Below are 11,893 nucleotides of genomic sequence, written 5' to 3' on the forward strand. Positions count from 1 at the left end.
GATATATATTGCGACAGGTGTGCACTGGTACGGCTCGTTAACTCGAGACAAAACGTCGTTTCGGTCGAAGAACATATGTATACTTTTCAAGCTTGAAGTTGATGATACTGTACTTAACTTAATACGAGTGCATTTAATACTCGACTAGCTTGTTTCCGCGAACGATTCTAGTGTGAAGGTTTAATTAACGATCGTGAAACCACTTGACACAAAGAGAGTATATATAGATTATAGTATTTGATCGAAACAAGTACTACCACAACACACTCTTCTAAATAAAACAATGATTTTTACATATGCTCACAACATGTAAGTGGATGTAAAATGAAGTTATCATCATTAAAATGGTGTAATAATTTGTTTTCTTGTCGACTAAATAGTAAAATAATGCCACCACCAAAGGGCTAACGTAGAAGACATTCATAGTAGTAAATTTAAAAAAGTTAAAAACGTTGATCACGTGGCTTCTACGTTCATTCCTTCATTGTTCGTGGTTTCTAACTAAGTAACCAACGTCGAAGCTCTCTCTCTCTTTCCGATCCTTCAAATGACGAATCTCAAGTCTCACTTCTTCGCTACTTTACTACCTCTTCTTCTTCTACTTCACTTCCCCACCGTCTCCTTTGCTCAGACGCTCTTCGTGTTCGGTGATAGCCTTTACGACCCCGGAAACAAACAGTTTCTCTCTCAGAAAAGAGTTGACGCAAGCTTTCCTCCTTATGGAGTCACCGTTGGACAAGCCACGGGACGGTGGTCCGATGGTTCTATCGTTCCCGATTATCTTGGTAATTATACTGATCACTTCAAGAATCAAACATGTTCAGAGTTGACGCAAGCTTTCCTACTATGGTTTTATTTCATTTTATTCATTTGATATTTCCATTTTTGTGATTCGCAGCTGATTTCATGGGAATTCCTCATATCTCTCCGATTCTCCAAACCACGGCGGATTTTTCTCACGGAGCTAACTTCGCCGTCGCTGACGCCACCGTTCTCGGCTCTCCTCCGGAGACGGTCAGTTTTATTTTTCTTCTTTAGATTAAATTGTTAAGAACACCCTTATTGGTTTAGAATACCTAATTGTTAATATTTGATAACCTTTCATCCAGTGCCGTGCCCAGATTTATCGGGGCTTAAGGCGAATTTACTTTGGAAGTCATTTTAATATATATATATTTTTTAAAAAATAATATTAAAACTCAAAATTATAATAAAATAAACATTAAAAACTTAAAATTATATAAATTTTTCAAAAAAAAAAAATCTAAAAAACTAAAACATAATCGCTCTTTCTTCTATTTCAATAAATTCTTTCACCAATTTTTTATAATCTTTCTTGCTTATGTTTCACGACTTACTCGATTCATTCACAATTTAGGGTATTATATTCTTTTTTGGGTTGTTTAGGAAATAATAAAACTCCCAAAACCATAATGATACACCATATTTTTCAGAATTGAGGATTCAAAAATACAAAAAAAAACTATATATTTTTGAGTCCCGAAGCAAATACCTTTTTACTTACCCATAGGCACGGCCCTGCTTTCATCTCTTCTCTCTAATGTTCTTTTTTTTCTTTTAATTATTTTAATGGGAGAGTATCTAACTTAGATACTCCTATGGAAATGGCCTAATTTAATCCAGTTCATCAATTTTTGGATATATATATCTTCTTGATATTTTAATATTTTGTGACTTTGGAATCAAGTTTGTAGTCAAGTCAAATCTTGGATTGGGTGCAAACAAAAATCAATGTTACATTTAGAAACAAGTGCAAAAGTATAATAATTGGTGTGAAGCTTTTGGTTCCTGATGGGTGAAATTTAATTAGGACAACATTTAAAGGAACATTAGGTTTAATCTTTGAATGTTTTTGTACAGATGACTCTGTCACAACAAGTGAGTAAATTCTCGGAAAATAAGAACAAATGGACAAATCAAACATGTTCTGTAGCTATCTACTTGTTCTACATTGGCTCTGATGATTACTTGAACTATGCTAAGAATAATCCAAGTCCCTCAGATGATGAGAAACAAGCTTTTGTGGACCAAGTCATCACTACCATAGAATCACAAATTAAGGTTAAAACTTAAAACTCTCAGCAGCTACATCTCTTTGATGATCTGTTTTTTTCTTCCTCTATACATTTGTTTTCATCTGTTGATTTTTTTTACAGGTTGTTTATGGCGCTGGAGGGAGGAAATTTGCGTTGCAGAACTTGCCACCGTTGGGTTGCTTACCGTCCGTGAAACAAGCAAGCGGAGATGTTCAAGAATGCGTGCAACTGCCTTCTGAAATGGCATCTTTGCATAACAAGAAACTGTTGCAGCTCATGGTTAAACTCTCACGAGAACTGAATGGTTTCCAGTACTCGTTTTACGACTTCTTCAGCTCGATCCAAAACAGAGTTATCAAGTCTAAGACTTACAGTAAGTCTTTTACAACAATATATGTATCCATCATCATCATCATCAATCACCATAAACCTTTGACATTTATATTGTGTTCGATGCAGCATTCGAGACAGGGATCGCTGCTTGTTGTGGAACTGGATCACTCAATGGGACAGGTTGCTCGGTTGACAATGTATGCACCAAGCCTGAAGAGTACATCTTCTTTGACGGTAAGCATTTGACGCAAGAAGCGAACCTTCATGTCGGGCATTTGATGTGGGGAGCAGATCCGGAAGTGATTGGACCGAACAATCTCAGGGAGCTTATGGTCCTTCCTCTGGACATCACAGCCATCTTAGCTGATATACAAGAAGCTATGGCTGCCATGAGACCTAAACAAAGAAAAATTGAGAGTCTTTATGATATCAAGAAGATGGAATCAGAGATGGAGAATCATTGGCTATATCAAGTTAACGAAGCTAGCTCCTTTATGATATAAGATTGTGGTTTCAATACATGAGAAAAGCCAGAAGAAGTTTAATAGCTACTAAAACCTAAAACATCTCTTTTTCTTTTTTGGGTTTGGTAACAAAAAATCACAATCATCTGCTCTTAATTAACATTTAACAAGGAACTAGACAAGGAAACTGAACCATCTAATTCTGTTTATTGAAACAACCGCTTTACAAAGGAACAAGAATCCTTAAAGATCCAAACTTGTGGTTATGGACATGGACCAGAAAACATGAGACAGAACAGAGTCCTTACAGATCCAAAAACTACAAACTAGACAAGACACAAACAAAAAAACACGAAGAAGGAAACCATACTCAAGAAACAGAGATTTGAAAAGTCTTAGGCTTCGGCGGCTGGGGTGGTAACTTGTTAACGGTGACAGTCAAAACCCCATCTTGATATTTAGCCGTAACGGCAGACACGTCAGCATCTTCCGGTAAGCGGAACTTCTTAACAAGATTCTGAGCAAGTCTCCTCTCGAGTCTAATGTACTTAGAACCTTCTTCACTCTCGTCACCACCATCATCTCTCTTCCTCTTCCCATTACTCTTTATCACTAATGTCCTCTCTTCCTCCACAGTCACCTATCCAAACCAGCACAATAAACCCCAAAATCATATCAGTAACAATTAACAAACCCTAATTTTCATAGAATTTGGGATTTATAAATAAATAAATAAATAAATACCTGGATATCGGATTTTGAGATTCCGGGGATGTCGAGATAAAATATGTATTCTTTAGAAGATTCCAAAATGTCGATTGGGATGTTGTTACTTCCTCCTCCTCCTCCAACTCGAGACTCGTTACTATTACCGTCGCCGGAACGAGAGATCGGGAGAATCAGCTTCTCGATCGTCTCCGGAAAACCGAACAAGTGGTTTATCGCAACAGCACTCATTTTCTTTTTCTTTCTCCGATTCTGAAAACTAAAAGTATTAAACTTTACTAACTGAATCGTCTTCGTGTTCTCTCGATTTGTTGTGTTTTGAAAAATTTAGCTCCATTGTTGTTATTATATCGAGGACACAAGAACGTTCCAGAGGTTTAATTCTAGAAGGAACTAGTGATCTTGAGCTGTTTCCAAAAAGCTTCCACGCCATTATCAAATCTCTTTTCTTATTGGGCCTTTACAGTTATATTGGGCCTTTAGTCCACTTGAGTTTATTTGTGTCATTGTTCTATTCCGGTTTTGAGTTTTGAGCCGGCCTTTTATTTCGTGGAAAGAGTGATTTTATTTATGAATTCAAAAAGTATTGGAATCTTCTAAAGAATACGTATTTTATCTACCTAATCAAACTATACATGAAGATTGTAATTTGTAAATATAATATTATTTGTTTATTCATTTTGTTTATAAAAAAAAAAGACTACAATATCTGTTAAAATAAGAGACCCATTTACTCTCAAAAAGATATATATTTTCTTTCAAAAAAATAACTAGTTTAAAACTGCATAAAAACATAAACTTTTTTATAAAAATAATTATTATTCATTTTTAGTATATATTATAACTTTCTTAAATTATATCTTTGGATCAGCTTCTCCTTCTGGTTCTCGGCAGTATAAATCATGACGACCTGTACTACCATATCTCTAACATGAGCAACCATAATCAAATGGGTGACCTCTGACGTGAAGGATAAGAAAGACAATTAACAATGTGACTTTTTTACCAATTTAACACTATTCATCAAAAGTTTAAAGTGAGATCCTCCAAAAAATTACATGATGTTTGTACCTTCATGATAATAACGTCCACCATGAAGAATTTTTTACGTTGGAGAAAAGGGATAGAGTTAACCTAGAGTGCAAATGTTGCACAATTTAAAAAGTTAAAATTTGAAACTATTTTTTACTATTTGAATTCAATTGAAGAAGTTAAAAAAATTATTCAACTTAAAATGTTGAAAAGATGAGCAAGTTATAACGAAAAAATACTTCAAATTGTTCATTCATATTTTTAAAAATGAATAATATATTCAACTCTATTTTGGATGCAAATTATATTATATGGTTGAAGAGGTTGAAGAGATTAACTTTCACCGTTTGGGTTAACGAGATTGAAAATATTATTCTATTTATTCAATTTAAAGTTGAAAAATGAACAAATTAAAAAGAAAAAGTGTTCAATTTGTTCATCCACATTTCTAGAGGTAAATAGGTTACAATTTATTCAACTTAATATTTTCAATTTATTCAATTTTTGCAATTAACCATTCGTTTAATATTAGTCAGATTGAACAAATTTTATAATCTGTTGGCTGTGAGGGTGTGTATATTCAATATTCCCTAATAAAAATGGCAAAAGCATAAATACCTTATAGGCAGGCAATAATGTTAATTTACCATTAAAACCAAATCGAATATTCACGGTTTCGGATATCGCTTTCTCGTTATATTTAAAAAGAAAGAGAGTTGAAGGGTGTTTTCGTCATTTAGCATAACCATCGGGTCAATAACGGAGATTTCACCTATCCGGTGACCTTATCCCCTCGCCGGTGAGCGAATCTCAGATCCAAATTCTTTAGGCGAAACAAATCCACAGATCCTCTGAAAAATTCAAGCAAAATCAATGGAGGAAGACGACGAGATACAGTCGATTCATTCTCCGGGAGATTCTTCCCTTTCACCACAAGCTCCTCCCTCTCCGCCGATTTTACCGACAAACGACGTTACGGTCGCCGTTGTGAAGAAACCGACGGCTGCTTCTGTCTCTTCTCAGTCTCCCTCGAGGAACGCTTTAGCGTTAGTGGTTCATACTCCTGCTGTAACCGGTGGTGGTGGTGGTGTTAGCGGTAACAGAAACGGACGAGGAGGAAGCGGTGGTGGCGGCGGCGGAAGAGACGACTGTTGGAGCGAAGAAGCTACAAAGGTTCTAATCGACGCCTGGGGAGATCGGTTCTCTGAGCCAGGTAAAGGAACGTTAAAGCAACAACATTGGAAAGAAGTAGCTGAGATTGTGAACAAGTCTCGTCAATGCAAATACCCTAAAACTGATATACAGTGTAAGAACAGGATTGATACTGTCAAGAAGAAGTATAAGCAAGAGAAGGCTAAGATTGCTTCTGGTGATGGACCTAGTAAATGGGTCTTCTTCAAGAAGCTTGAGAGTTTGATTGGTGGTTCTATTACTACCAGAGCTTCAGAGAAGGCTCCTATGGGAGGAGGAGGTCTTGTGAATAGCCGTTCGCATCTGTTTAAACGGCAAGCTAAAGGGACGCAGGTTATGGGAGGAGGAGGGGATTTGAAGAGAGGTTCTGATTCGATGCGTTGGCATTTTAGGAAACGAAGTGCTTCTGAGACTGAGTCTGAGTCTGATCCTGAACCTGAGGCTTCACCTGATTCTGCTGAGAGTTTGCCACCACCGCCTCAACCTGTTTCGTATCAGCTGCCAAAGAGGTTGAAGGTGGATAAGAGTGAAGGAGGGAGTGGAGTTGGAGATGTGGCGAGGGCGATACTTGGATTCACGGAGGCTTATGAGAAAGCTGAGACTGCTAAGCTTAAGCTGATGGTGGAGTTGGAAAAGGAGAGGATGAAGTTTGCGAAAGAGATGGAGTTGCAGAGAATGCAGTTCTTGAAAACTCAGTTGGAGATAACACAGAGCAATCAAGAAGAGGAAGAGAGGAGCAGGCAGCGAGGAGGAGATAGAAGGATCGTTGATGATGATGATGATGATGATGATAATGATGATAATGAGGATGATGATCATCGCAGTGTCAAGAATAACGGCAATGTAAGTAGCTGACAAACAATTGAAACACAAAATGTTCCTATTGATATTTGCTATGATAAAAAGCTGTCTAGATTGCTGGATTATTTAGGATTTCATGTTGTTGTTCTTGTTGTTGCTGCTGCCTTGTGGGGATGTGTAAATGTAGTTAAGTTATTATGACTCTGATCATCGTCGTCATGTTGTTGTTATCGTTGTTGTTGTTATCCGTCTTGGCTGAAATATGGCAAAAACCTTTGAACTTGAATGTCTTAGAGAATCAGAAACAAAACTCACGAGTAGTCTCTCTTTGATTCTTAAAAGGATTGAGACTCTTCTTAGTATTGATTGATTAGAGACTATTGATTGATTAGTCAGCATCTTTATCCTTAAATTAAAGTCTTCTTAATTAAGACAAAGCTTATAATTAACCTCACTAAAAATATTCAATGCTTTTTCTTTCTCGTTCTTTTCCTCTATAAAAACCATTTTCATGGCAGAAGAAAAAAAAAGAAGATAGAGACAGTAAAATAAAAACCGGAATTAATTCAAAAAATATATATTATATATTTTGGATAAATTTGTTGATCGGATGGGGTTCCTACACAAGCTGTGGGATGAAACGGTGGCCGGACCGACGCCGGACAATGGTCTCGGTAAATTGAGAAAGCACAATTCATCATCATCCACCGTCCGATCTTCTCGTCCTTCTCTCTCGAACGATCAAGTCACCAGAAGCATAATGGTGACCAAGGGGAATAACAATGTCCTTGGTCTTCGTAAATTGAAAACGGATTCGAATCGTGTTCCCGGTTCTCCCACCGGGTCATGTAGCATCCCGGGGACGCCTTTAACCCGTACTTATTTCTCTCCTCTTTCCTCTTAATCAAAATGATTAATTACTACTTATACAATTAGAGACTTTACGCGGGTAAAAAATCCTTAAGAGTTCCAGTTAATGAAAGGTTTAGCATATCTTTCTTCATATGCATTGGAGTAAATGTTATGATTGTGTTGATTGGAGTATGTGAATAGCACTAATTGTTAATTAAAGAATAGAATAATAATGATTGGTTTTTTTGGGAGTATCTTTCATAGAAGTATTAATGAACGTTAATTGTTAGAAAATGAATGGTATGCTATGTACAAAATTAACGTTATAGTATTTTAAAAAGATGAGAATTATGTAGTACTCACGTTTGGGTAAACACACATATTATGCAGCTGGGACACCATGCGATGATTTGGGACCATTCACTGCCGGTAAAATCCCTTCCTCTGGCGAAGACGATGCCGCAAGTCTCGCCACTTATGATTGGTTTGTTATTTTCTCAGTAAAAAAAGAACTCATTTACGTTTTTATTGCATTGATATAATCTCTTGTCTATGCAGGATTGTGATAAACGCGTTGGACCGCTGAACAAAGCCGAGAGAGAAAAATCTTACGAGGTTTTTGTGTAAATAACATATAAGTCACCTATGCATGTAAATTATGTAAATATTTACTGATACGGTCAGTATTCAATTGATGTCTCTTGAAACAAAACTCTACACTTCTGTTACAACGATTATTCGAACTCTTTCAAATATTCTAACAGATACTAAAGTGATGTTTTCATCTGTATTTATGCTTCAGACACTTAAGTATAAATGAAACTAGAGAACTTTTGTAACTGTATAAATAACCGACAAATGTGGTTTCATTCAAATCTACCCATTACAGAACCACAATACATCATGTACTACACCTCAAACAACATAAAATCCCCAAAACTAAATCCCTTTTATTTGATGTCATCTTATTGCTTGCTTACAATCCAAGTAAGACCCATAAGTTACAAACTGAGCATCAAGCTCTCCATACATAAATAAAAACCAAATGCTTTAATAAGAGACACATACATAAAAACTCTTGAACCAGGTCTAGAAAAAAAGCAAGAAAAACTTAAAATTAAGAAGAAAGGAAGAAAGAGAAAGAAAAAAAAAAGTATCACAAGAGCTAGGACCAGAGTTTATTACTGATAGTACATGAGCTGCTGATGTGCCGTAGCTACATTCTGAAAGCCACCATCGTACATAGCTGCACTTGCTCCAGCTACATTGACTCCAAGACCTCCTTGCCTTAGAGAATGTTGAGCCTGAGGATGCATCTTAGCTATAGCCAGTTGTCTCTCATAGGCTAAGAGGTCCATTGCAGATAGAGTAGGGACTGAGACCGGGGCTGGTGGGGGGAGTGGGTTTGAGGCTGTGCCTGATGGAGTTGGTTTGCTTCCCCACGAACACTGCAATTAATCACAGAAACAAGGAATGGGTTCTAACACTTCTCCAAAGAAAGTCAGAATGATGAAACAACAGTTGGATCTAGGTAATCATAGCTAAAGTTAGTACCTTTATCTGTCTGCTAAAGAGGAAAGGCTGAGCGTTGCCCATCTGAATAGCAAGAGCAGCCTCGTCATGAGTGTTATATCTCACAAAACCAAACCCTTTGTCCCGCTGGACACGGACCTCTTCAATCACTCCAGCGCCAAGTGCATAAAATAGACGGTGTAGATCAAGCTGAGTTACCTGCAAGATTGACAACTATCACAAGGTGCCCAAAAAAAAAAGCTAGTGCTGTCTCTGTGTTATATAGAGCAATTCGTTAAGTTGATAACTTACTTCTGGAGAGAGGTTTCCTACATAAACAGTTGTATATTGAGGATTGTTTTCAGGGGCATCTTCATTTGCGAGCTCTCTACCATCCTCTGCACAATCAAATGTTATATCAATGTAATTTTCAAAAAAATCAATTTCAAGGGAGAGTGTGAAAATTTTATTAGTTGCAGTCATCAAAAGCAAACCTGAAGAGCCGTTTGTAAGTTCCACAACACTTTTACCATCAGAGCTATGTTTGTCTTCGCCAAAAGTAGCACCTTTTGTCGCCCAGTTGCATCTGATCTGTCTACTACTTAACCACTTACCTGAGAGGAAGTAAAACAAACCAAGGTTGTAGTACTGACAAAAGAAAGCGCTAGGAATTCAGATAGTAACTCAATTCTAGAGGCAAAGCATGATTGGCACAAGCAACAAGTAACTTCAATAGTTGTTCACCAAAGAAGCTACAAAACAGCACACATAATTCCTGACTAAGTTTCACCTTTCCAGCCACAATATTACACAGCAAAATGCATCATAAAATATCATCATGGAGAAACCAAAGTTCAAAAAGGAACCATAAAGCTATAAGACCACAAGCTGCTAGATGATAATTCTTACCATTCATCTCATTTATGGCAGTTTGAGCATCCTGCAAAATACATATAACATTCAAAAGTCAATGAAAATTCCATGAATGGAGCTAAAAACAACAGTCACCAATGATTTCAAGAGTACAAAACCTGCTGATTCCGGAAGGAAACAAACCCAAAGCCCCTTGAGCGTCCAGTTTTCTGGTCCCACATTACTCTTGCATCCCTACATAAGAATAATGATGGAGTATTTAAACGAACAAGCTTCAATAAAGAAATCTTGTAACACGATAGTGATATACAGGTACAACTAAGTTGTGTAACTAAATTTTTTTTTTTGTAACCAACTAGTAACTGAAATCAGAACAACATGCACACGAACTTACGAGCAGCTATTAAAGGCAGCAAAGCTATCAAACAATGCTGCATCAGTAACCTCTGGACTGAGATCTCCAACAAAAATGTTGAAATGACCTGCATTTCATGGAAACAAAACCATTCAACATCACAGTCTCACTCAAAGATAAAGCGAACAAATTGCAAATCATTGATTATCAATCCGTGCTAAACCTAACTTACTTGATGTATCTTCCCTCTGACCAGTTGCATACGCCCAATTAACTTTCATAGGCTGTCCAAATCTGCGAAAATCCAGTATTACAATCGAAGGGAACATACAAATAGATGGAAGAAAAAGAGCATAGACTAACCAGTAAAGTGCCAGATACTTACATATGCCTTCCGTTAAGAGTCATTATAGCCATAGCAGCAAATCTACGATCGAAGTAGTGAACAAATCCATATGATGACTGCCAAGTGTGGAAACATTCATGTCTAGAAGTTAGCTCCAGTAAGTAGTTTTAGCATTGGAAAAACAAAAAAAGCAAGGGCAGTTTTAAAAAACTCAACCTTATCCTTTCTGATGAGTTTACAGCTTTCAATAGGACCAGCGCCTGCAAAAATCTCTTGAAGAAGAGCCTCCGTGACCTGCGTGTGAATGTTGCCAGCATACCTGCAATTCCAGAGAACGAAGGTTGAAACTCAGCATTTCACAAAAAAAACTGTTGGTTCCAATATCACAAAAAAAAAAGGCAAAAGAAATGAAAACACTCACACACTACGGCAAGTACTGGGATCAAAACCAGGAGGAAGGTTTCCACTTGGCAAAGGCTCCATCTGCAATAATAGCATAACCAAACAGTTAGAAATGATTACAGAACAAGTAGCTCAAAATCACACTTTTCTACCATTGCCAGTAAAAACTGAACACAAGAAACACAAATCAGCAGAATAAACCGAATTAAACCTTAGCCCACAAATCAAAAGCTCAAAACTTTACAATGATAACTAGCCACATAGATTCATAAGACAGAGGTTAAAGAACTCAGTGATTTAAATACCCACGAATCGGAATTACAAAACAAACCCTAATCAACGAATGAGGCAAAAAAAAAACAAAAAAAAAGCAAAAGACAAAACCAAAACAGATCAAGGAATTGAAAAAAAGAACCTGAGGAGGAGGCATAACACCAGGATGATAAAGAGAAGGATGTTGTTGTTGCATCATAGCTTGCTGAATCATAGCTTGTTGTTGCTGCAGCTTCAACCTTTGATTCTGCATTTTTCTTGTCTTTTTTTTTTTTTTTTGTGTGCGCCTTCTTCTTTCTCACTGCGATAGATAAAAAAAAAATATCTGTTTTGTTTCCCCGAGAAGAAAAAGTTGTGATTTTTTTTTTCCCTTAAGCTAGGGTTCAAAATCGAGTAAAGAAGAAGATGAAAGAAAAGAAAAAAAAGAAAAAAAAAAAAAAGAGAAAAAAAAAAAAGGAAAATAAATCAAAGAAGAAAGAGAAGATAATCGCACGCACTCTCTCTTTCTCTCTCTCTCTCTATCTCTATCTCTAAAGGGAGTAAAGAAAGGCCGTACGAAAACAAGTGACCATTTATAGGAGTCTGACGATTTCTTCGAGAGATAAGAGTCATTTACTAATCTCACGCGGCTGTGAATATTCGTTTTCGTAACTGACCCAATCACCGCCAATGTTGC

The 11,893-nt window shown here is 36.9% G+C and overlaps 5 protein-coding genes and 1 pseudogene across 6 annotated transcripts in view; 4 read left to right on the forward strand and 2 right to left on the reverse strand.

Annotated features, from left to right (window-relative positions):
* LOC147924945 (putative F-box protein At1g53550) overlaps positions 1 to 41 on the forward strand; it is a 1,473-nt gene extending 1,432 nt beyond the window's left edge. Inside the window, exon 3 of the mRNA XM_087497016.1 lies at positions 18 to 41. Within this exon, the coding sequence (XP_087353142.1) occupies positions 18 to 41 (24 nt within the window). The remainder of the gene's footprint in view (positions 1 to 17) is intronic.
* A 399-nt stretch (positions 42 to 440) lies between these two features.
* LOC147924946 (inactive GDSL esterase/lipase-like protein 25) lies at positions 441 to 2,955 on the forward strand. Its single transcript, XM_087495392.1, has 5 exons — positions 441 to 785; positions 899 to 1,014; positions 1,882 to 2,082; positions 2,178 to 2,430; positions 2,517 to 2,955. Exons 1-5 carry the CDS (start codon positions 548 to 550, stop codon positions 2,891 to 2,893), a joined length of 1,185 nt encoding a protein of 394 aa, XP_087351518.1. The 5' UTR covers positions 441 to 547; the 3' UTR covers positions 2,894 to 2,955.
* An 82-nt stretch (positions 2,956 to 3,037) lies between these two features.
* On the reverse strand, positions 3,038 to 3,989 carry LOC147924947 (17.4 kDa class III heat shock protein-like). Its single transcript, XM_087495393.1, has 2 exons — positions 3,599 to 3,989; positions 3,038 to 3,494 (listed from the first exon to the last, which is right to left on the reverse strand). The coding sequence occupies exons 1-2, from the start codon at positions 3,809 to 3,811 to the stop codon at positions 3,225 to 3,227; spliced, it is 483 nt and encodes a 160-aa protein (XP_087351519.1). The 5' UTR covers positions 3,812 to 3,989; the 3' UTR covers positions 3,038 to 3,224.
* Positions 3,990 to 5,288: 1,299 nt separating this feature from the next.
* Positions 5,289 to 6,921, forward strand: LOC147924948 (trihelix transcription factor ASIL1 pseudogene; annotated as a pseudogene). The gene has a single exon (XR_015586833.1). The product of XR_015586833.1 is annotated as a trihelix transcription factor ASIL1 pseudogene (transcript).
* A 155-nt stretch (positions 6,922 to 7,076) lies between these two features.
* Positions 7,077 to 8,168, forward strand: LOC104758757 (dormancy-associated protein homolog 4-like). The gene is made up of 3 exons (XM_010481687.3): positions 7,077 to 7,479; positions 7,847 to 7,940; positions 8,015 to 8,168. The coding sequence occupies exons 1-3, from the start codon at positions 7,215 to 7,217 to the stop codon at positions 8,040 to 8,042; spliced, it is 387 nt and encodes a 128-aa protein (XP_010479989.2). The 5' UTR covers positions 7,077 to 7,214; the 3' UTR covers positions 8,043 to 8,168.
* A 218-nt stretch (positions 8,169 to 8,386) lies between these two features.
* Positions 8,387 to 11,804, reverse strand: LOC147924949 (oligouridylate-binding protein 1A-like). The gene is made up of 12 exons (XM_087495394.1): positions 11,360 to 11,804; positions 10,964 to 11,025; positions 10,759 to 10,861; positions 10,582 to 10,658; positions 10,429 to 10,490; positions 10,236 to 10,323; positions 10,000 to 10,075; positions 9,878 to 9,908; positions 9,463 to 9,582; positions 9,281 to 9,366; positions 9,011 to 9,187; positions 8,387 to 8,904 (listed from the first exon to the last, which is right to left on the reverse strand). Exons 1-12 carry the CDS (start codon positions 11,468 to 11,470, stop codon positions 8,638 to 8,640), a joined length of 1,260 nt encoding a protein of 419 aa, XP_087351520.1. The 5' UTR covers positions 11,471 to 11,804; the 3' UTR covers positions 8,387 to 8,637.
* Positions 11,805 to 11,893: the final 89 nt, after the last annotated feature.

This window comes from Camelina sativa, chromosome 17 (genome assembly GCF_030686135.1).
Source record: "Camelina sativa cultivar CO46 ecotype springtype chromosome 17, ASM3068613v1".
In the NCBI taxonomy this organism is placed as follows: Eukaryota; Viridiplantae; Streptophyta; class Magnoliopsida; order Brassicales; family Brassicaceae; genus Camelina; species Camelina sativa.